Consider the following 24354-nt stretch of genomic DNA (forward strand, 5'->3'; position numbering starts at 1 on the left):
CCACTTCTGTTCTGTATGCTGGGATATGTGATAACTGCATAGTACCACTTCTGTTCTGTATGCTGGGATATGTGATAACTACATAGTACCACTTCTGTTCTGTATGCTGGGATATGTGATAACTGCATAGTACCACTTCTGTTCTGTATGCTGGGATATGTGATAACTACATAGTACCACTTCTGTTCTGTATGCTGGGATATGTGATAACTACATAGTACCACTTCTGTTCTGTATGCTGGGATATGTGATAACTGCATAGTACCACTTCTGTTCTGTATGCTGGGATATGTGATAACTACATAGTACCACTTCTGTTCTGTATGCTGGGATATGTGATAACTGCATAGTACCACTTCTCCTGTTCTGTATGCTGGGATATGTGATAACTACATAGTACCACTTCTGTTCTGTATACTGGGATATGTGATAACTGCATAGTACCACTTCTGTTCTGTATGCTGGAATATGTGATAACTACATAGTACCACTTCTGTTCTGTACACTAAGATATGTGATAACTACATAGTACCACTTCTGTTCTGTATGCTGGGATATGTGATAACTGCATAGTACCACTTCTGTTCTGTATGCTGGGATATGTGATAACTGCATAGTACCAGTTCTCCTGTTCTGTATGCTGGGATATGTGATAACTACATAGTACCACTTCTGTTCTGTATGCTGGGATATGTGATAACTGCATAGTACCAGTTCTCCTTTTCTGTATACTGGGATATGTGATAACTGCATAGTACCACTTCTCCTGTTCTGTATACTGGGATATGTGATAACTGCATAGTACCACTTCTCCTGTTCTGTATGCTGGGATATGTGATAACTACATAGTACCACTTCTCCTGTTCTGTATACTGAGATATGTGATAACTGCATAGTACAACTTCTCCTGTTCTGTATGCTGGGATATGTGATAACTACATAGTACCACTTCTCCTGTTCTGTATACTGGGATATGTGATAACTGCATAGTACCACTTATGTTCTTTATGCTGAGATATGTGACAACTGCATAGTACCACTTCTGTTCTGTATACTGGGACATGTGATAACTACATAGTAGCACTTCTGTTCTGTATACTGGGACATGTGATAACTACATAGTACCACTTCTCCTGTTCTGTATGCTGGGATATGTGATAACTACATAGTACCACTTCTTCTGTTCTGTATACTGAGATATGTGATAACTGCATATTACAACTTCTCCTGTTCTGTATGCTGGGATATGTGATAACTACATAGTACCACTTCTCCTGTTCTGTATACTGAGATATGTGATAACTGCATAGTACAACTTCTCCTGTTCTGTATGCTAGGATATGTGATAACTACATAGTACCACTTCTCCTGTTCTGTATACTGAGATATGTGATAACTGCATAGTACCACTTCTCCTGTCTGTATACTGAGATATGTGATATATGCATAGTACCACTTCTCCTGTTCTGAATACTGGGATATGTGATATATGCATAGTATATATATATATATATATATATATATATATATATATATATATCTATATCTACTATATAAATGCCTAGTGGAGTGTGTGAAAAAAAAACCAAGCTGCAGCGCCACCTGCTGGGCAGAGTTATACACTGACCTATATATTTCTTGAAGGAGAAGTGACAGTTGGGAGTGGCTGGTGGTTGCCGGGGGTGACAGTGGGGAGTTTTTAATACCTTAAGTATCTTGATGAAGGATGTGGCGATGAAGATGAAGGATGAGGTGATGGAGAAAAATGATGAGGTGGTGACATGTGGACAAAACCACGCTAAAAAAGGTCGCTTGCATCGGGAAGTAACGCTCTTCCCCTGAGGAGGCCTGGGCTAGGCCCAAATGCATGACAAGAACATTTTTAACACCTTAAGTAGCTTGATTTGACTAGAATGCATGAGTATCATGCACGGGTTAACTTGTATACATATATATATATATATATATATATATATATACATATATATATATATATATATATATATATATATATATATATATATTGGTATCAGTAGACACTTGGTGGGAAGTGAAGGTTGTATAGATTATACGTATCTTAGATTTCTGAATAGCGGATAATTATGCTCCATTGAAATAACATCATGTGGTACTCAGTTAAATTATAATTAAACATATTAATTTGTTAAAACTGACAACACCACAACCAAAACGTAGTTAGAGTAGGTGCTGACGGCCCCCCCGGTCCGCTGTATACTGTGATTACGTTTATGTTACTGCGGAATAAATGGTCATTGCGAACCACCAGAAACTCTGTAACTCCTGATTAACCCCCCAATGAGCAAATATTGAATTTAGAAGCTTCCCGTGGGCGGGTAGAAGCATCTTCCAGCCAGGACTCTGCTCCTCATTAGCAGACCCCCTCCTAGACACTCTGCAATGGCTGCGGGAATCCTGCACATCCCCAGCCGTCGCCCTGCACTGACCATGCCTGTACTCTATAGATGATAGCTATGTATACTGCCTGTACTCTGATGCTAGCTATGTATACTGCCTGTACTCTATAGATGATAGCTATGTATACTGCCTGTACTCTGATGCTAGCTATGTATACTGCCTGTACTCTATAGATGATAGCTATGTATACTGCCTGTACTCTGATGCTAGCTATGTATACTGCCTGTACTCTATAGATGATAGCTATGTATACTGCCTGTACTCTGATGCTAGCTATGTATACTGCCTGTACTCTATAGATGATAGCTATGTATACTGCCTGTACTCTGATGCTAGCTATGTACTGATGAAGCGTTTCTGTTCCAGCTCCGTCTCGGAAGACCTGGGCTGCAGACGGGGAGAATTCAGCAGGAAACACTACGGATCCGTGGAGCTGGTGAGTTACATCTTCTGCCTTCCAGTCCTGCAATATTGATTTACATTTAAGCAGCAATAGGCTGCCTTCAGGGACCACCATTAACCAAAGCCACATTAATACACATCAAAGACGGCTGCACACATTGACTGAAGCTCTCACAATCTGCCGTCTGTAGAGTCGTCTTTGTGATATTAAAGTTTTATGTATTTATGTTGGTGGACAGTTGCCAGCACTCTCTGCAAACTTTTGATGATTGTTTATCTGGTACATTGTATTCTGTGTATCATCTGCTAAACAGGCTCGATGCATTAATGTACAACACACATACAGTCATTGTATACTAATGTACAGTAAGTATAGGCATAGATGTACAGTATGTAGATTAAATGTGGAATAAAAAGCAGTAATATCGTGTTGATCTATGACGATAATATGGTTGCATGCCTACAGTGATTTGTATAAAGAAGTAGAGTCAATATATATATATATATATATATATATATATATATATATATATATATATATATATGTTGTCCTGCATTGTCTGATTATGTTCTTACTTGTGTCAAGATGAGGGGTACAGACATTAAGACTTTGGGGTAATACTAATCATTATTTAAATTTTACTTGTTCTCTTGTGATATTTCATAGAACACAGACATTAATGGTGTCAGAACTGTCAGACACAAGATACATTTAATCTTTTGTCTTTCACAGGTATTTTGTTGCATAGCTTTAATGAAATGGTAAAAAAGAAAATATGTAAATTTGTAAATATTAATATAGACAGAGATTGGTTTTACTGATTAGATTATTGATTCAGTAGATGCTTTAAATGTTAAAACTCATAGAATCACGGAAGCCAATGACTTTTTCATGAGTAATGATGAATTTGTATATGCGGAAAGGAACCAGTCACTGAGATTCAAACCTTGTCCTCATTATAACGATAGGGTCAGTTTAGTTGGTATTACTATATTAAAAACAGGTGAATGTGACGACAGCAAATCTGCGCTGATCTAACCAATGGAATGCGATGGGGACCTGATATCTTGAGACAAAAGATTGGGGGAGATTCTGTTTTGCGGTGGTCTTATATGTATCGATCATTGGTCTGTTCAGGTGGGATTACCAGTTCTCTGAAACTAATCCACGAGATTTACTGTTGAATGCAGATTAAATTTCCTGCAAGCTTTGTTTGTTTTCAAAACACGCCCCGTGTACGCGGGCATGGCGTGGTAACAATCCCAATTACCTATATTAAACTGTGAGCAAACATCCATCTTTCAGGCTTCTGCTTTAACCCAAAGAACGGCACAGGGCATGTGTTACCTATGAGACCGTAAGTCTGTTGCGCATCCTTCTGCGATGCCCCATAGAGATGCAAGTACAGTTGACGTTTTGGTTTTTTTTGGCAGAGAACTGGACGGGTCGCATTCTGAAAAGATGTAGCGTACGCAACAATATCGCTCTTTAAGATTCTATGCGTTAGGGGAGAGTCTGGTTTAGCATCCAGGATACTGATATCATTTAGAGACGCAGAACATTGACAGATGATTTAGATCCAGCTACGCAGCAGGAATCTGATTGCAGTGATACCGCAGCGCTGAGCTCTGGCGCTCTCTCCTCGCACGCTGATAGTGTCCAGATGACCGTTATATTTATGCTACAAATGAACAGTTTGTTCCTTCAGGCATCTAAAACATCATTAAATCTCGGAGTGAGTCATCTGCCCACTAAACTGTCCTGTAATCCCTCTTCCTTGTCTCTGACCTCATAGTTCTGGGAGAAGTCTGCGCTGTATCTTCGGAGAACACGCTAGTACCTCTCATGTGACTCTCTCCATCTGCCTGATAGTTGTAATGTGTTTGTATTTTGCCTATTTTACACTTAAAAGGGAAGATTTGGGGGTCTATTTATCAAGGATTTTTCCTGTGTTAAACACCCGAAAACAACAGTTTATCTCCTCCGCTCATTCTCCCCTCTCCCCCATTGCCTCAACCGGCTCCTCTTGTGCCTGGTCTGTTTACCCTCCCTTAGGATGTAAGCTCGAATGAGCAGGGCCTTCTTCCCTCCTGTCTCCTTACCAGTTCTTCTGCTCCGTGTCTATTGCATCTGCCTGCCTGGAGTTTCTGAAGTATTGGTACTTTTTGTTTATTGTTCTGTACTGTTTCACCCTGTATAGTCTACTGTTTGTACTATGTGCGGCGCTGCGGAAACCTTGTGGCGCCTAACAAATAAATGATAATAATAATAATAATAATAATAATTGCTATGTATTATTGAAGCATCGCAGCAGATATCTCAGATATCTGCTGCTTTGCATTTGCTATCGTTTTTCTGAGCACTCCCCATAACAGTGTATGGGAAGTGCTCAGAACCGCTATGTATTAAAGTCTAACTAGAGAAAATTTTCTCTTTTTCTACATGTTATGTACACCATCTGAAGCTGGCGCCATCTGAAGCTGGAGCCATCTGAAGCTGGAGCCATCTGAAGCTGGCGTACATTAACATATCTGAAAACTTTCGCGCTGTCCAGCTCTGCTCTGAAGAGCAGAGCTGGACAGCGCATGTGTGGAGGGATCATGTGATCCCTCCCTGTCACTCATCCTGCAGTTTGCCGGCCAGGATGCTAGTGCGCATGCACCAACTTTTCAGTCGGTACATGCGCACTAACTAAAAAGAAAAAAAAAAAGAAGAAAAAAGAGAAGATCATCGCAGTCTTTAAACTTGAGAAAAGACTGCGATGATCAGGTGAGTCACTTCTCAGGGACAGCAGTCTATCTGGACTGCTGTCCCTGAGAAGTTTTTTAATACATAGCCGTTACTTTTCAATCCTTATCAAGGAGATAAGGATTGAAAAGTATCAAGTGAAAAAAACGAAAGGGTCATAAATAGACCCCTTGGAAGGTTAAGAGGAAGAAAGAGATCTCCGTAGTTTATTAATGTTGCACCACACAATCCGCTGCCTTGTAAGCTCAACAACATATATACAGAACAATATACAGATAAGTAAGGAGCGAGAGAAACAATGGAATTAGTAAAAATCAATACAAGAGACAATAGAGAAAGTAACAATACGAGAAGACACAACTGGAGCAAAGAGAACATCACAGAGAGGACGAGGAGATGGGAGGTAGAGAGACAAAAGTCCTGAAGGTAGGAGTGTGTGATGGAGATAGGGGAGCAGGAGTATCGGGAGTATTTGTTTACAATGTTGGAGACGTAGGAGAGGGAGGCATTAAAAGAGGGCTGTATAGGTGAGATTAAGCAACTTGAATTGTATTCTGGAGGGAATGGAGAGCCGATGGAGGGCTTTGCATCATCATCATCATAATTTATTTATATAGCGCCAACATATTCCGTAGCGCTTTATACTTGGGGACAAACATAATAAACTAATAAACAAACTGGGTAGAACAGACAAAGAGGTGAGAAGGCCGCTGCTCACAAGCTTACAGTCTATGGGACAATGGGAGTTTGATACATGAGGTTAAGTCTACATTTTGCATTTTGGCCCAGCCAGACTGCAAGGTAAAAGTGACTCATAAGCTAAATGATCCCGTCGCACAACAATGTTGGTCAGGGGGTCATTGTCTTGTGTGAAATTGTGTAACGGATGGTAATAGGGTAATGTAGTGAGTTTAAGAGGGTGGTTGAGGAATATTATAAGCTTGTCTGAAGAGGTGGGTTTTCAGAGAACGCCTGAAAGTTTGTAGACCAGAGGGGAGTCTTACTGTGCGAGGGAGAGAATTCCATAGAGTGGGTGCAGCCCGAAAAAAGTCCTGTAACCGGGAATGGGAGGATGTAATGAGGGTGGATGAGAGACGCAGATCTTGTGCAGAACGGAGTTGCCGAGTTGGGAGATATTTTGAGATAGGAGAGGAGATGTATGTTGGTGCAGCCTTGTTGATGTAGGTTAGTAAGAGTATTCTATATTGGATTCTGCAGAGAGACACAAGGAAGTGTGGCGGGCAGACCAGAGAGGAGGAGATTGCAATAACCATGGTGGGAGATGACAGTAGCGTGGATGATACTCTTGGTGGTTACCAAGGAAAGGAAAGAGTGAATGTTGACTAAGATACAAAGGTAGAGGGGAAAGGAATGGGCAATTGACCGGTTGTTGGGAGTAATATGGAGATGTTTTCTTGCCCATGGGAGTGATGAACGTGTGTTTGAAGGCGGAAGGGACGATGGCGGTAGAGAGGGAAAGTTTGAAGAGTTGGGTAGAAGACTGCAAGAGTCAGAGGAAAGAGTGCGGAGGAGGTGGCAGCGAACAGGGTAAAGGGAACAGGTAGCGGGTGCAAAGGACGGGAGGAGTGAGCGCCAATCCCTCTGTACTCGTCCCTTTCACACTCAGAGCCAATCATTATCCGACTGGCTATTCTGGACAATATAAACTCACCCGTCACCAACAGTTTCAGCTTTCAACAAGTCTCAATCGTCCAGATGATGGGACCAGCGATGGCGGCTACTATTAGATGAGCCTAGGCGTTCACCTAGGGCGCCAATTGTCGGGGGTCGCCTTAAACGCTGTCAGCTGCTGCTCCTCACTGTCCGTGACGCAGGTGGCGCTGGGCTATGACATCTGAACCCCTCGAATTATGTCACCGCTTGGAATCCTTTACCTATCTAGTTTTCGAATGTTACAAGATGTACAGTGATAACAGGCTGTATTTTAAGATTGCGCTTTTTTAAATAAATGTATACGGGGCGGAAATCACTTTTGTTTTGGAAGTTTCTTTTTTATGTGTAGACTAAATGAGAAATGGTTGTGACGACTTCATGTCGTGTAGCTAATAACACTCCACGCAAAGGATTCTTAAATGAATATTAACTATTTAATTAGATTTTGTAGTTATTTGAAACGCGAAGTTAAGTTCATATTAAATGCTATCTAAAGCCACTTACATGTATAGATGATTTTTATTTATTTTAGCCTTCCGCTGCCCATTTTCATGACCTTTTTATTGACCTAACATGTCACCTGATGGGAGGGTGGGAACGGTCCAGGCAGATTGTATATGATCATATTGTATACTACTTTTAGACGTAGACATGTGATAAAGTGATGAGCGATTTGGGTTATTGGCCTATTGTGGACTTTATTTCTTTTGGTGTTAAAGTTTTTTTTCGGAGATTACAGTTTATTAGAGTGAGAGAACGATAACTCAATCTGTGGCGCTTCCAGATGATCGCACAGATTCTCGGGAGGTGCGCGGGACAGAACTTCCACGTGATCTTTGCGTTTTTCTTCACAACGTGATTGGCTGGATTTTTGGCCGGGGGAATGGTTCACGGATGGGGCTGTTATCCACGATTCTGAAATAGGTGGTAACACCATTCAGCTTTCCTGCATCTAATCGAGCGAGCCATCAGGCCGCTCACCCTTACATAACACCTTACTGGGGGCTTTATAACGAATATACACCTTTAATAGGAGCCAATGGAATATTATATATACATTTTATGCAGAATTTGCCCTTGACTCTATGGCCATGGGGCAGCAGAGAGTTGTCAGTGGGTTGATAAATGGCAAGATATAGAAAATGTATTTGTGTTGACAGAACACTTGTAATATTAACAGTGTACAATGAAACGCGTGAGTTCAGGCAACAGAACTGTTTTTTGAGTCAGTGAAATAGATTGAGCTTAAAGCAGCAGTCCCATGAAACAATGAGATATGTTTTATTGCCACTTACCAGGTGTGACAGGCTGTATATAAGGAGTATGTTGGTATTTACTATTTTCCTTTGGTTTGTTTCTTCAGGCTGCTATTAATGAGTTATGATTATTGGACTACCGTGGCAACCACAGTCAAATGACACATGATGTAGTGAGCAGAGAGGCTTTGGAACGCTCCTCTGAGCTCTGCCTGCACTGTGACATCCCCCCCTCTGCCATCACATGACCTGCTGAGAGCTGTGAGCCTGTGTCTGTGTAGCAGACTGACTGAGTCTGTGTCGGGCAGCCGTTTTTGTTTGCCAACCATAGAGATTTTGAAAAAGAGATAATGATATATCGGGGGATATCTAAGAACAATGCCTATCAGATGCATGCTTAAAAAGTACTTATCTTGCTAACTAAATAAAACAAATCTCTGTGGGATTGTTGTTTTAATATACTACTCACAGAAAATGTGTTATCTTTCTGATTTACGTCAATTTTGGCAAGCTAATTAGGTATAGAGGAAAAATGTTTTGCATCTGTTTTCTTATTAGCTATTACTCTTTGCATTAAGGCTAATGTGAGGCCTAACACTAGGTGATATATTGGTGCCGTTCGTTGGCTGTGAAAGAACAGATATTGTGGGAAATGTGGAAAATGACAGATATGTGGTTAGTTTTTCTCACGGTGAAGGGAGAGTTTTCTCACTCTCTGATAACCTGGCAGCAGAAAGCACAGCCCCATATCTTATGCCCGCTCAGCCGGAACAACAATCCCGACGTTTGTTGCTGGTTTTATTTTCGCTCGCCCACAGGGGAACATTTCATTTTTACCGCAGTCTACCGGCATCTACAGGCCGTGGAGGTTTCTGTAATGTAATTACCCCACCCAGGTTGTCTTTACGCTCCCTTGGCTTCTAACGGAGGAATTGTCCACGCTGCAATTCTCCCTTTGTTGTTGTGAAGTCGTTCTCACCTGCCACATTTATAACTCCTCTTCCTCACTGATATTCAGTCTTAATGTGGAACATTATCTATTACAATAAGGCATTTAAGAAAATTAATTTGTATTTCTCTGTGTTAAGCTGTTGTTCATTATAACGTCTACCTGTCGAATACACAAAGTGGAGGCGGACATTTTTATAGGCTGACCCTACGTTGCCCCTATCAATTCACTAGGAATTAATGACATGGCTAAAGCAGGAGGCACACGCCACCTCGTGCCTCAGTGATAATACTATTTTCTAGGGAAGCCATAGGAGGTATCACTGTCCCCGTTGCAGCCGTAGGGTGGGATGACGGGGGGCACAAGGAGAGTAGTGGATGTCATCAGGTACAGGGAGTCTATGGGACATTTATACCCCGTTCCCTGTGGATTACGTGGCTCCTGTGGATTAATCACTGGTCTTGGGCACAACAAACCCATAAAGAACCTGTCTTGGGGATCAGAAAGGATATTCTGTCCGCCCGTGGAGCGCAGAGACCCCGTGTCATACATGTCGGCACTTACACCCTGTACCCCAATAAAATTGTGTGGCACCCAAGTCACATGTAATGTCGCTCAGTTCTGTACGTGGGAGGAGCAGGTGAGCGCACCTTGCTTGGTTGCTTCCTAATTACAGCCCGACGTTCACATTTATATTGTAAATATTTCCTGCCAGATGTACAGAAATTACATTAATGATTTCCTTTCTCGTGTGCGGTCTCCCCCATGGGAGGACTTTGCTGCTATGCTACTGACTGTGTAAAAAAACAATTCTTCATTTTATTCAAAGGCTAAGACCTTAAATGTTTTCTCTCAACGTGTTACCCCAGTACCTGACGTAATCTGTGTGGAATGTTATAGTATCTTATTTATTACTATTATTTAGTATTATTAATTTATTGATTACATTTTCCCTTTTTGTCGCTTGTTTCTCGGTGCAGCATTTTTTTTTTATTTCATTTTCACTGGAGCAGAAGGCGGAGCCTCTGTCGCTCCCTCTATCCATGTTTCTGGAAAGGGGTGTGGCCTATTGGTTAACTGGTTTCCTATTGGTTATTTGGGAAGTTCCCTCTTTGCAGAGAGTGTGGATGATGACCTGGCCCTTGGGTAAGCTGTGGTAGAACCTAGGGATAATTCGGGAGCCCCCTAGCCTTACTGTAAAGCATCAGTTGCAGATAAATGAATTATAACGGGAACCTAACCTCACTAATAACATGGATTTCAGGTCCCCAGAATGTGCCGCAGTGTCCCTCTGGCACGGTCTATGAAGACACTCCGTGGCGGAGTATCTTCGCCTATTTTTCCTCGCGCCACATTGAAGTGCGTGAAAAAATCGTCAATATTCCAGGTACCGTAGTACCCAGAAATAAGCACAAGGGTAAATTGCGCAAGGCTTGCTACAGAGTTTCACAGAGAATTGGATTAAATCTCATATTACAAGCTAAACTCTTCTAAATCAGAAGCACTTCCGATACATATTTCCCCAGGGCAGGTGCAATTTCTCAAACCGAATCTTCGCTATTCATGGAAGACATCGGCATTGCAATATCTGGGTATCCACGTCACCCCGTCATTAGAAGATATGATTAACCTTAACTTTTAAACTTTAATCCTTCAACATGCCACTTTCAGTAAATCCTGGGTCTGCTGCGAGTTACCCTGGTTGGGAAGGATCGCGGCATTCAAGATGATGCTGCTTCCAAAAATTATGTACATATTCCGTACTGTACCTGTCCCTAAACCTTTGTTGGATAAATTACATTCGGTTATGATTACATATGTTTGGAAGCACAAACCTCTGCGAATAGCTAGTCCTCGGATGTGTTTGGCTTTACCAGACTTGGTTAGATATCAAGAGGCTTGTTTACTTTCTCAACTTCGAGATTGGTTCCTTCCGATGTACCAAAAACCATGGGTAGATCGGGAGAAAGCACTTAATCCACATTTCCCATTGGCTGATTTGATCTGGGTTCCCAAAGCTCGGTGTGCTGAAAATGCCCAGTTATCAAAGACAACCAGGGACTCCCTGACGGTGTGGGACAAAGTTCTGGAGGCCAATCCTACGACTATGGTCCCAACAAAAAATATCTCCCTAGCTGCAGTGGCTAAATTAATCCCAGATTTAAACTTTAGTCTATGGTCATCAAATGATATAACCTCATTCACTCATTTACTAGACGACAGAGCTTGCTCTCTTTTTTACGCAAATAAAATTAAGATTTCACCTTCCCTCCCAGGAATTTTATAAATACCTGCAGCTTAGACGCTGGTTTAACTTCCTTCCCAGAATAGGTCTACCCATTACGGCGCCACCGTAATAAAGCCAGCATTACCTTCTGGTATCGCTATTCCCTTCCCTCCACATCAGAAATAATACTAAAATACAACTGCAATGGGAATCTGACCTTCCCCTCGAGTTGGGTAGTGAGGAATGGGAAACCATTTTCACTAAAAATGTATTAAACCATACAGAAATGATGATAAAATGAATCAACAAATTGTATCTCACTTCAACTAGACTTCATAAAATGTGGCCCAGCCAGGTGAAACTTTGCTGGCGGCTATGTAATATATCGGGTGACCTGATACATGTATTCTGGAATTGCCCCCTTATACAGTTGTTTTGGGAGCAAGTCTTCAGGCTAACCAATAAGGTGACTGCACAGAATCTCTCTGGTACCCCAGAGGTTGTGTTATTGCATCAAGACCCCCCTCACTTTCCACTACATGCTAAATATGTGTTTGGTCCTGTTTTGATTGCCGCAAGAGCGGTGTTGGAAGTCGCCACAGCCACCCCCGATACAAAAAGTAGTGACCAAAAAGCCACTGCCCCCTCATGCCTAATAATAAAATGGTTTAACTGGCACATGTATGTTATGGAAGGAGATGGAGCGTCCCCAGCTCCAGTAAATTGTAATCTGCCTCTCGTATCGCCCTCACTTAACGAATCTCCCCAGCGGTCTCGTTAGTAGCTCCCGGGTGACCACCTGATTAGGGTAACTCTCACAAACTGTGAGGGTGTAACGGATTGGCTGGATTCGATACTAATCTTGATTAGCACTGGTGTCACTCACCGGACCGTGAGTGCCTCTTCCCGGACATTTAGGAACCGTGGCCGTCCTCCATCCTGAGGGACTGCGCATGCGCAGCCCTTTCCATACATCCAGTGTATGTTCCTTTAACTAAATTGGCAGATCAGGCAACCTCCCTATATTAAGCACCTGTGGTCAACACCACGTTGCCTGATCTTGGAGTCTCATTCCCCATGAGTCTCTGAAGGTGTTCCTGTGTTTCCTCGTTTATTCAGCCCAGCTGATTCCTGTGGTTTCCAAACCACTTCTACCTCTGTGGTTTCCAAACCACTTCTACTACTGTGGTTCCCATACCACTTCTACCATCTACTGTATCATCGTGACTGTGAGCTGATTCCTATCCGCTGCCTCCGTGCGCTACAGCCTTCTAATCACTTCAACTCTACCATGCATCATTGGGACTGTTAGCTGATGCCTATCCGCTGCCTCCGTGCACTACAGTCTTTCATTCACATCCACTCACCTGTTCATGATTGTGACTGCCAGCTGATTCCTATCCGCTGCCTCCGTGCACTACAGGCTTCAACCTGCAACTCGTCTGTGTTTCATCATCGTGACTGCTAGCTGATTCCTATCCGCTGCCTCCGTGCACTACAGTCTTCAACCTGCAACCCGTCTGTGTTTCATCGTGACTGTTTAGCTGATTCCTATCCGCTGCCTCTGTGCGCTCCAGTCTTCAGTCCTTGTCAACTCTCCCGTGTTTCCTTGAGTCTGCTGCCACTATTGCTACCCGCTACTCTCCGTGATCAACTGTTCCAGTTCAACTCTGCTCTGGTGTCCCATCGTTACTGCACCTGCTGGTTGCTATTGGCTACCTCCGTGTTTCCCGCAGAGACCCGCTGCTGTTACTTCTCAGCGCTACGCATCCATCTACTGTTGATCCGCTCTCCACGCCTTCCTGGGTTCCCTGCTGGTCTACCTACCTGTGCGCTGCACCTGCTAGACCACCGCTTCACCCATCCAGGGACTTTGCATCCTGCCGGCCTCCTGCCGTTCAGGTATCTCTGCACTTCTGTCTGACTGCCTTCTCCTGAACCACGGTATGCATACTTCCCATTGACTGTGCTGTGCATTGCATACCTTGCTGGACTGTGTTGGTTCTCCTCTGGAGTGTACTATCCGCTGACTCTATTGCCATCATTGACTGTGTTATCTCATGCTGGATTACTTCAAGAGACTTTCTATATTGGCAGTGTTGTTCAGTCATTTATACATTTATATTGTGCATATTACTGTGGATCTAAGTCTAGGTGCCCGTGTATATATTGTGTTGCAGTCTCTCCCCGTGCACCTCCTCACATATATATTCAGTGGTGCAACTTGCTAGTGGCAGACCACTGACCCCTGTTTCCAGTTTCACCCGTTCCAGTATCCTCTCACTAGCAGTGGTACAACTTGCTAACGCAGACCACTGACTCCCCGGATACCTCCACTTGGATTCCATTCCTTCTCTCAGACAGCGGTACAACTTGCTATCCGCAGACCGCTGACTCTCATCACCTCCTCGTTTCTGTTGGACATTCCTCCTCACTATAGCAGTGGTACAACTTGCTACCGCAGACCACTGACTACCTTCACGTGTCCTTTGTCCATACAGTTCCTCGTGTATTACTACCTCCATATTGCCAGTGCTGCTAGTCATAGACTTTCCTGAGCATCTCATCATCTGCTATTTCCTGTTCCGTGATCACCCTGCTACCAGAGTACCATATTACCATCTATACTGCTCTGGTAAGCCTATCACCTGGTGATCCCTGGGTAAAGACTCATAGTGCCCGTGACAGTAAGATCAGGCCATGACAGACCCAGATACGGAACCTACCTCTAAAGAGATGCTGCAGCATCTGGTCAGCCGTGTGGAACAACAGGATGCTCGCCAACAGCTGTTACTTCAATGTTACCAATCGTTAACCTCTCAAGGAACATCTGGACAGACTGTTACAGCTAATATTGAAGCTCCTGTGCTTTCCTCCGTTTCCCCAGTGCCATCCCAGGTGTCTACAGCTCCTACGCTTCACCTGCCTACTCCGTCAAAATATGACGGGGACCCCAAAACTTGTCGAGGTTTCCTTAACCAATGTTCGGTCCATTTTGAACTCCAACCTCAAAATTTTTCTACCCATCGTTCCAGAGTGGCCTATCTTATCTCATTGTTTTCTGGACAAGCCCTGGCTTGGGCCTCCCCTCTGTGGGAGAGAAACGATCCAATTCTACAAGATAGTGCCAAATTCATTTCCACGTTCCGAAGTGTGTTCGATGAACCAGGTCGTGTGACCTCCGCTGCTTCCAGCATTCTTCGTTTGCGACAAGGCTCCCATACAGTAGGACAGTATGTCATTCAATTTAGGATCTTAGCCTCTGAACTTCAGTGGAACACTGAAGCATTAGTTGCCGCCTTCTGGCAGGGGCTCTCCGATAAAATTAAAGATGCACTGACTACCCAAGAGCTTCCTTCGTCACTAGAAGATTTGATCTCTCTTTGCCATCGTGTAGATATGAGATTTCGTGAAAGAGAGTCTGAGAAAACAACGGCTGTTAAAGCACCTCTTCGTTTAAACCCTCAATTTCGTCCAGCTCCATCATCTGTGATTCCCATGGAGATAGGACGTTCCAAATTATCTTCAGAGGAAAGGAAACGAAGAGTAAAGAATAGACTCTGTATCTATTGTGCTGATTCCACGCATATGCTCAGCTCTTGTCCTAAGAGATCGGGAAATGCCAGGCCCTAACTAGTTCTGGAGAGGTGAAGTTAGGGTCCCTGGAGTCCTCTCCATTGTCTATGAAATCTAAAGTCTGCGCTTTCGATGTTACGATTTCCTTTGCTACCAAATCCTTTGAGTCACAGGCATTGATTGATTCCGGAGCAGCAGGAAATTTCATTTCTAAATCACTAGTGAATCAATGGTCCCTACCAGTGATCACTTTAAAAACACCCATTACTGTGACGGCTATAGATGGATCACGCCTCATCAATGGTCTCATCACCCAGAGTACGTCTCCAGTAACCCTTCAGATTGGTGTACTACACCATGAAGAAATTTCGTTTTTAATTCTTCCAGTTACGACAAGTCCGATTGTCTTAGGCCTTCCATGTGTCACGATTTGCACTCTGCAGCTGCTGTCTACAGTCACTCTATTGGATTTGGTATGCTTTTCACTTGTAGTACCACTGCCCACCAAAGGGGCCACTGTGCTACTTGATTATTCTCCTTGATCACTGGGAGTGGTTTCAGCTGCATGAGGCCTATTTATACCTGCCTGCTTCATACAGTCTGGGCCAGATCATCAGGTCATTCCGAGGAGCATTCCCTGTGCTCAGCTTCTATCTGCTATCTGGACTCCTGCATATTTCTTTGTTGAAATCCACTATTTGCTGTTACCTGTGTCCTGGACTCCTGCATCTTCAACCATTATACCTGGTACTTGTAGTTCTACGCTGCCTGTTGAAATCCACTATTTGCTGTTACCTGTGTCCTGGACTCCTGCATCTTCAACCATTATACCTGGTACTTGTAGTTCTACGCTGCCTGTTGAAATCCACTATTTGCTGTTACCTGTGTCCTGGACTCCTGCATCTTTAACCATTATACCTGGTACTTGTAGTTCTACGCTGCCTGTTGAAAACTACTATTGCAGTTACCTGTTTCTCATCTGCACTTTGAACTGTCTCATGAGTTACCTTGTCATCTCTGTTTATTAATAAACTCATTATAACCACTTATCTCCTCTCCGTGGTCATACCTGGGAAATCCTGACAGTATGATCTGGCCATAAAACCAAGCCTGCTGCTGCACGGCTTTCATCTCTTTTGGAAAGGATTTCCAGGGAAGTGACCTACTCCGTTTTCAACATTAAGACCATGGCTGCTATTTCCTCAGAAAATTCCCTGTTCCAGTTGCTCCAAGTGGATATTCTTCAACTTCGCACTCAAATAGCGCAAGTATCTTCCTTGCTGAACCAAGTGCTTAAGCAACTGTCAGTTTCCACCCCTAATACATCCTGCTGTAAGGAGTCTAACTATGCTGCTAACATTTCATTACCAAATTTGTCTGCCTTTGACTCTCTGCAAGCAGTACCTCCCAATATTCCTGTAACAAATTCCAGGTTTTCAGGTGCTCCACGCCCTCACCTGACCGAAGAGGAGCGATGGCGCAGGATGACCTACAAACTGTGTCTTTACTGTGCCAGTGATGTACATTTTTTACAGGATTGCCCGCTCCGTAGACTCCGACCATCTTCAACCTCTATCTCCAGCTCTAAATTACAAGCTTCTGTCTTCATTCCAGACATGTTATCTGCTCCCATGAGAACCCAGGTTCCCCAGTTCAACCCAGAGGGGGCGCTGCCCTTAAAGTCTGCTCCAGAGGGGGCGCTGCCCTTAAAGTCTGCTCCAGAGGGGGCGCTGCCCTTAAAGTCTGCTCCAGAGGGGGCGCTGCCCTTAAAGTCTGCTCCAGAGGGGGCGCTGCCCTTAAAGTCTGCTCCAAAGGGGGCGCTGCCCTTAAAGTCTGCTCCAAAGGGGGCGCTGCCCTTAAAGTCTGCTCCAGAGGGGGCGCTGCCCTTAAAGACTTCTCCAGAGGGGGCGCTGCCCTTACAGTCTGCTCCAGAGGGGGCGCTGCCCTTACAGTCTGCTCCAGAGGGGGCGCTGCCCTTACAGTCTGCTCCAGAGGGGGCGCTGCCCTTACAGTCTGCTCCAGAGGGGGCGCTGCCCTTACAGTCTGCTCCAGAGGGGGCGCTGCCCTTACAGTCTGCTCCAGAGGGGGCGCTGCCCTTACAGTCTGCTCCAGAGGGGGCGCTGCCCTTACAGTCTGCTCCAGAGGGGGCGCTGCCCTTACAGTCTGCTCCAGAGGGGGCGCTGCCCTTACAGTCTGCTCCAGAGGGGGCGCTGCCCTTACAGTCTGCTCCAGAGGGGGCGCTGCCCTTACAGTCTGCTCCAGAGGGGGCGCTGCCCCTACAGTCTGCTCCAGAGGGGGCGCTGCCCCTACAGTCTGCTCCAGAGGGGGCGCTGCCCTTACAGTCTGCTCCAGAGGGGGCGCTGCCTTTAAAGACTGCTCCAGAGGGGGCGCTGCCCTTCCAGACTTCTCCAGAGGGGGCGCTGCCCTTCCAGTCCTCTCCAGAGGGGGCGCTGCCCTTCCAGTCCTCTCCAGAGGGGGCGCTGCCCTTCCAGTCCGCTCCAGAGGGGGCGCTGCCCTTCCAGTCCGCTCCAGAGGGGGCGCTGCCCTTCCAGTCCGCTCCAGAGGGGGCGCTGCCCTTAAAGACTTCTCCAGAGGGGGCGCTGCCCTTAAAGACTTCTCCAGAGGGGGCGCTGCCCTTAAAGACTTCTCCAGAGGGGGCGCTGCCCTTAAAGACTTCTCCAGAGGGGGCGCTGCCCTTAAAGACTTCTCCAGAGGGGGCGCTGCCCTTCCAGTCCTCTCCAGAGGGGGCGCTGCCCTTCCAGTCCGCTCCAGAGGGGGCGCTGCCCTTAAAGACTTCTCCAGAGGGAGCGCTGCCCTTCCAGTCCTCTCCAGAGGGGGCGCTGCCCTTCCAGTCCGCTCCAGAGGGGGCGCTGCCCTTCCAGTCCGCTCCAGAGGGGGCGCTGCCCTTCCAGTCCGCTCCAGAGGGGGCGCTGCCCTTCCAGTCCGCTCCAGAGGGGGCGCTGCCCTTCCAGTCCGCTCCAGAGGGGGCGCTGCCCTTCCAGTCCGCTCCAGAGGGGGCGCTGCCCTTAAAGACTTCTCCAGAGGGGGCGCTGCCCTTAAAGACTTCTCCAGAGGGGGCGCTGCCCTTCCAGTCCTCTCCAGAGGGGGCGCTGCCCTTCCAGTCCTCTCCAGAGGGGGCGCTGCCCTTCCAGTCCGCTCCAGAGGGGGCGCTGCCCTTCCAGTCCGCTCCAGAGGGGGCGCTGCCCTTAAAAACTTCTACAGAGGGGGTCCTGTCCCTCCAGTCTGCTCCAGAAGAGTTGCCAGTCCATGCGGTCCAGCCCGAGTTGCCAGTCCATGCGGTCCAGCCCGAGTTGCCAGTCCATGCGGTCCAGCCCGAGTTGCCAGTCCATGCGGTCCAGCCCGAGTTGCCAGTCCATGCGGTCCAGCCCGAGTTGCCAGTCCATGCGGCCCAGCCCGAGTTGCCAGTCCATGCGGCCCAGCCCGAGTTGCCAGTCCATGCGGCCCAGCCCGAGTTGCCAGTCCATGCGGTCCAGCCCGAGTTGCCACTTGGTACTGTCTGCCCTCAGGCTTCTCAAAGTGCTGTCTGCCCTCAGGCTTCTCAAAGTGCTGTCTGCCCTCAGGCTTCTCAAAGTGCTGTCTGCCCTCAGGCTTCTCAAAGTGCTGTCTGCCCTCAGGCTTCTCAAAGTGCTGTCTGCCCTCAGGCTTCTCAAAGTGCTGTCTGCCCTCAGGCTTCTCAAAGTGCTGTCTGCCCTCAGGCTTCTCAAAGTGCTGTCCCTGCCAGGCCTGCCGCCCAGTCCGGGCCTGCTCCCAAGTCTGCGGCCCAGTCCGGGCCTGCTCCCAAGTCTGCCGCCCAATCCGGGCGCCCTGCCAAGTCATCTGCTCAGTATGGATTGTCTTCAGCCAAGGGGGTCCTACCCAAGTCCCAAGGGATGTATGTTCAACCCGAGCTGGCTGAGTCTCATGCTAATTCGAATTCACCTTCTGTTCAAGTCTTCCAACCACCTACCTTCAATGGGGATATTCAGCAATTTCGTGCTCTTATTAAATTCTGTATATCCTATTTTCCCTCTGTATCCAACCTCCTTGATACTCAACGAAAGCAAGTGTTTTACATGTTGGCCAACTTTACAGGGGAAGCTCTGGAATGGGCAGAGCCCTTAGTTGAAACCCAAGATCCCATTCTGTCTGATTTACAGCTTTTTACTGAGGCCGTGATCAAAGAATTTACACCAGCACCTGCTCTTCTCACTCCCAGTGCTTCATCTATGCCACATGTTCTATCTCCAGCTACTCCCACTTTGAGATTATCGTTTTCTTCACTCCATTTCCAGCAACCCTCTAAAAACCATAAAAAGAAAGTGAAGAGGAAGAAGAAGAAGAAAGATTCTCCTGGATTTCAACTCCCCTGTGGTGTGGTTTCTATACCCTTCCCGTCCTTGCATGAAGACTTCTCAAATACATGCCCAATTCTGGACTATGACTCTGACTTTTCTGACCATTTCTAGTATTTGGGCGTCTGGAATCCGCCCTTTAAGGAGGGGGTACTGTCACGATTTGCACTCTGCAGCTGCTGTCTACAGTCACTCTATTGGATTTGGTATGCTTTTCACTTGTAGTACCACTGCCCACCAAAGGGGCCACTGTGCTACTTGATTATTCTCCTTGATCACTGGGAGTGGTTTCAGCTGCATGAGGCCTATTTATACCTGCCTGCTTCATACAGTCTGGGCCAGATCATCAGGTCATTCCGAGGAGCATTCCCTGTGCTCAGCTTCTATCTGCTATCTGGACTCCTGCATATTTCTTTGTTGAAATCCACTATTTGCTGTTACCTGTGTCCTGGACTCCTGCATCTTCAACCATTATACCTGGTACTTGTAGTTCTACGCTGCCTGTTGAAATCCACTATTTGCTGTTACCTGTGTCCTGGACTCCTGCATCTTCAACCATTATACCTGGTACTTGTAGTTCTACGCTGCCTGTTGAAATCCACTATTTGCTGTTACCTGTGTCCTGGACTCCTGCATCTTTAACCATTATACCTGGTACTTGTAGTTCTACGCTGCCTGTTGAAAACTACTATTGCAGTTACCTGTTTCTCATCTGCACTTTGAACTGTCTCATGAGTTACCTTGTCATCTCTGTTTATTAATAAACTCATTATAACCACTTATCTCCTCTCCGTGGTCATACCTGGGAAATCCTGACACCATGGCTTCAGTGTCACTCTCCCCAGATTGACTGGCGCACCCCTCAAGTTACGTCTTGGGGGTCTGAATGTCACCATCGTTGCCTCTCTCAAGTTATTCCTCTTAAAGTACAGCAATCTTCCATCTCATCTTCCTCCCCGGGACTCCCTCCTCAGTATGCTTCATATGCCGATGTGTTTGATAAAGCTCAGTCTGAACGTCTTCCTCCTCATCGTTCTTGGGATTGTCCGATCGACCTTCTACCTGGCAAGACTCCTCCCAGGGGTCGGGTCTATCCTCTCTCGTTACCTGAAACTCAAGCCACATCTGAGTACATACAGGAGAATCTCCAGCGTGGGTTCATTCGACCTTCCACCTCTCCCGCTGGAGCTGGGTTCTTCTTCATCAAAAAGAAGGATGGATCATTACGCCCTTGTATAGATTTTCGTGGACTCAACGCCATTACTATCAAGAATCGGTATCCCATTCCGCTGATCACTGAGCTATTTGATCGCATCAAGGGAGCTCGGATATTTACTAAGTTGGATCTTCGTGGTGCCTACAATTTAATTAGAATCCGTTCCGGTGACGAATGGAAGACCGCGTTTAACACCAGAGATGGGCATTACGAATATTTAGTAATGCCCTTCGGGCTGTGTAATGCCCCCGCGGTTTTCCAGGGTTTCATCAATGAGATCTTTCGGGACTTATTATATGTATGTGTCGTTGTCTACCTAGACGACATATTGATCTTCTCACAGGACCTGCCTTCTCATCACCAACATGTGGCAGAGGTCCTCTCCAGACTACGGAAGAACTCGTTGTTCTGTAAATTGGAAAAATGTTCATTCGAGTTACCCCAGATTCCATTCCTGGGGTATATAGTTTCCGGAGTTGGCCTGAAGATGGATCCAGACAAAGTAAATGCTGTACTACATTGGCCTCAGCCAACTACTCTTCGTGCCATCCAGCGTTTTTTAGGTTTTGCCAATTACTATAGACGCTTCATTCAAGACTTTTCATCCATTGCATCTCCCATTGTGGCCCTAACTCGGAAAGGGGCTAATACTAAGCAATGGTCATCTGAGGCTCTCCAAGCCTTTCAAATCGTCAAAGAGTTTGTTGCTTCCTGTGATTTATGCTCTCAGTTCAAATCCTCCCGCAGAACTCCAGCAGGGTTGCTGCGACCACTACCCATTCCGTCCAAGCCTTGGACCCATATTAGTATGGATTTCGTTACTGATTTGCCACCAAGTAAGAATCACAATACTATTTGGGTAGTGGTAGACAGATTTTCGAAGATGGCTCATTTCGTCCCTCTGTCCGGTTTACCTTCCTCGTCTACTCTGGCTGAACATTTCATTAAAGAAATCTTCCGCATCCATGGATGTCCGTCTGAGATTGTGTCGGATAGAGGAGTACAATTCGTTTCCAGATTCTGGCGGGCCCTTTGTAAAACCTTGGGCATACGATTAGCACTCTCATCTTCTTACCATCCGCAATCTAACGGACAAACAGAACGAGTCAATCAAGATCTTGAGACCTTTATTAGGATGTTCTCTTCAGCCAACCAAGACAACTGGGTAGAATTGCTCCCTTGGGCTGAATTCGCCCATAACAACATGTACCATGAGTCATCATCCAAAACTCCATTCTTTGTGGTTTACGGTCACCATCCGTCTTTTCCGGAATTTCCTTTCGCGAGGAGTCCTCCGTTTCCTCGTTCATTGGAAGGGCTTTGGTCCTGAAGAGCGTTCATGGATCAAAGCTGAAGATCTTAATGCTCCTGCCCTTCTGAAGAAGTTTTATTCCAAAAATCCGGACAAACCCGGTTCCAGGCGTTCTGTGCCCACCTTTAAAAGGGGGGGTACTGTCACTCACCGGACCGTGAGTGCCTCTTCCCGGACATTTAGGAACCGTGGCCGTCCTCCATCCTGAGGGACTGCGCATGCGCAGCCCTTTCCATACATCCAGTGTATGTTCCTTTAACTAAATTGGCAGATCAGGCAACCTCCCTATATTAAGCACCTGTGGTCAACACCACGTTGCCTGATCTTGGAGTCTCATTCCCCATGAGTCTCTGAAGGTGTTCCTGTGTTTCCTCGTTTATTCAGCCCAGCTGATTCCTGTGGTTTCCAAACCACTTCTACCTCTGTGGTTTCCAAACCACTTCTACTACTGTGGTTCCCATACCACTTCTACCATCTACTGTATCATCGTGACTGTGAGCTGATTCCTATCCGCTGCCTCCGTGCGCTACAGCCTTCTAATCACTTCAACTCTACCATGCATCATTGGGACTGTTAGCTGATGCCTATCCGCTGCCTCCGTGCACTACAGTCTTTCATTCACATCCACTCACCTGTTCATGATTGTGACTGCCAGCTGATTCCTATCCGCTGCCTCCGTGCACTACAGGCTTCAACCTGCAACTCGTCTGTGTTTCATCATCGTGACTGCTAGCTGATTCCTATCCGCTGCCTCCGTGCACTACAGTCTTCAACCTGCAACCCGTCTGTGTTTCATCGTGACTGTTTAGCTGATTCCTATCCGCTGCCTCTGTGCGCTCCAGTCTTCAGTCCTTGTCAACTCTCCCGTGTTTCCTTGAGTCTGCTGCCACTATTGCTACCTGCTACTCTCCGTGATCAACTGTTCCAGTTCAACTCTGCTCTGGTGTCCCATCGTTACTGCACCTGCTGGTTGCTATTGGCTACCTCCGTGTTTCCCGCAGAGACCCGCTGCTGTTACTTCTCAGCGCTACGCATCCATCTACTGTTGATCCGCTCTCCACGCCTTCCTGGGTTCCCTGCTGGTCTACCTACCTGTGCGCTGCACCTGCTAGACCACCGCTTCACCCATCCAGGGACTTTGCATCCTGCCGGCCTCCTGCCGTTCAGGTATCTCTGCACTTCTGTCTGACTGCCTTCTCCTGAACCACGGTATGCATACTTCCCATTGACTGTGCTGTGCATTGCATACCTTGCTGGACTGTGTTGGTTCTCCTCTGGAGTGTACTATCCGCTGACTCTATTGCCATCATTGACTGTGTTATCTCATGCTGGATTACTTCAAGAGACTTTCTATATTGGCAGTGTTGTTCAGTCATTTATACATTTATATTGTGCATATTACTGTGGATCTAAGTCTAGGTGCCCGTGTATATATTGTGTTGCAGTCTCTCCCCGTGCACCTCCTCACATATATATTCAGTGGTGCAACTTGCTAGTGGCAGACCACTGACCCCTGTTTCCAGTTTCACCCGTTCCAGTATCCTCTCACTAGCAGTGGTACAACTTGCTAACGCAGACCACTGACTCCCCGGATACCTCCACTTGGATTCCATTCCTTCTCTCAGACAGCGGTACAACTTGCTATCCGCAGACCGCTGACTCTCATCACCTCCTCGTTTCTGTTGGACATTCCTCCTCACTATAGCAGTGGTACAACTTGCTACCGCAGACCACTGACTACCTTCACGTGTCCTTTGTCCATACAGTTCCTCGTGTATTACTACCTCCATATTGCCAGTGCTGCTAGTCATAGACTTTCCTGAGCATCTCATCATCTGCTATTTCCTGTTCCGTGATCACCCTGCTACCAGAGTACCATATTACCATCTATACTGCTCTGGTAAGCCTATCACCTGGTGATCCCTGGGTAAAGACTCCTAGTGCCCGTGACAACTGGCTTATCAGAGGTGCGAAGTCCAACAAACTCCCCGGTGTTCACCAAGATAGGCGGTATGGGCGTCGCTGCCGGGAGTCGCAGGTCGCGGTCCTCAGGCTCGCCCCAAGATGTAGTATAGCGGTTTACCAAGTGTCAGAGTGAAGTTAAGTACAGACGGGGATTCAAAATCCCCGCCCCCGGGTTGCGGTCATGTGACCGCCGAACCCGGAAGTGCGGCTTCCGATTGACGGAGCGGCGGGGATCAAAGG

The 24354-nt window shown here is 46.3% G+C and overlaps 2 protein-coding genes across 6 annotated transcripts in view; one reads left to right on the plus strand and one right to left on the minus strand.

The window, feature by feature from the left end:
* SLC2A8 (solute carrier family 2 member 8) overlaps window positions 1-24354 on the minus strand; it is a 192879-nt gene that overhangs the window by 80444 nt on the left and 88081 nt on the right. The window lies entirely within an intron of this gene.
* The window catches only part of GARNL3 (GTPase activating Rap/RanGAP domain like 3), a 172003-nt gene that overhangs the window by 77742 nt on the left and 69907 nt on the right, over window positions 1-24354 (plus strand). For all 5 annotated transcript variants that reach the window (XM_075185689.1, XM_075185691.1, XM_075185688.1 and 2 more), the window contains one exon: window positions 2803-2872. In XM_075185689.1, the coding sequence (XP_075041790.1) occupies window positions 2803-2872 (70 nt within the window). The remainder of the gene's footprint in view (window positions 1-2802; window positions 2873-24354) is intronic.

Source organism: Mixophyes fleayi, chromosome 9 (genome assembly GCF_038048845.1).
Source record: "Mixophyes fleayi isolate aMixFle1 chromosome 9, aMixFle1.hap1, whole genome shotgun sequence".
NCBI classification, from domain to species: domain Eukaryota; kingdom Metazoa; phylum Chordata; class Amphibia; order Anura; family Limnodynastidae; genus Mixophyes; species Mixophyes fleayi.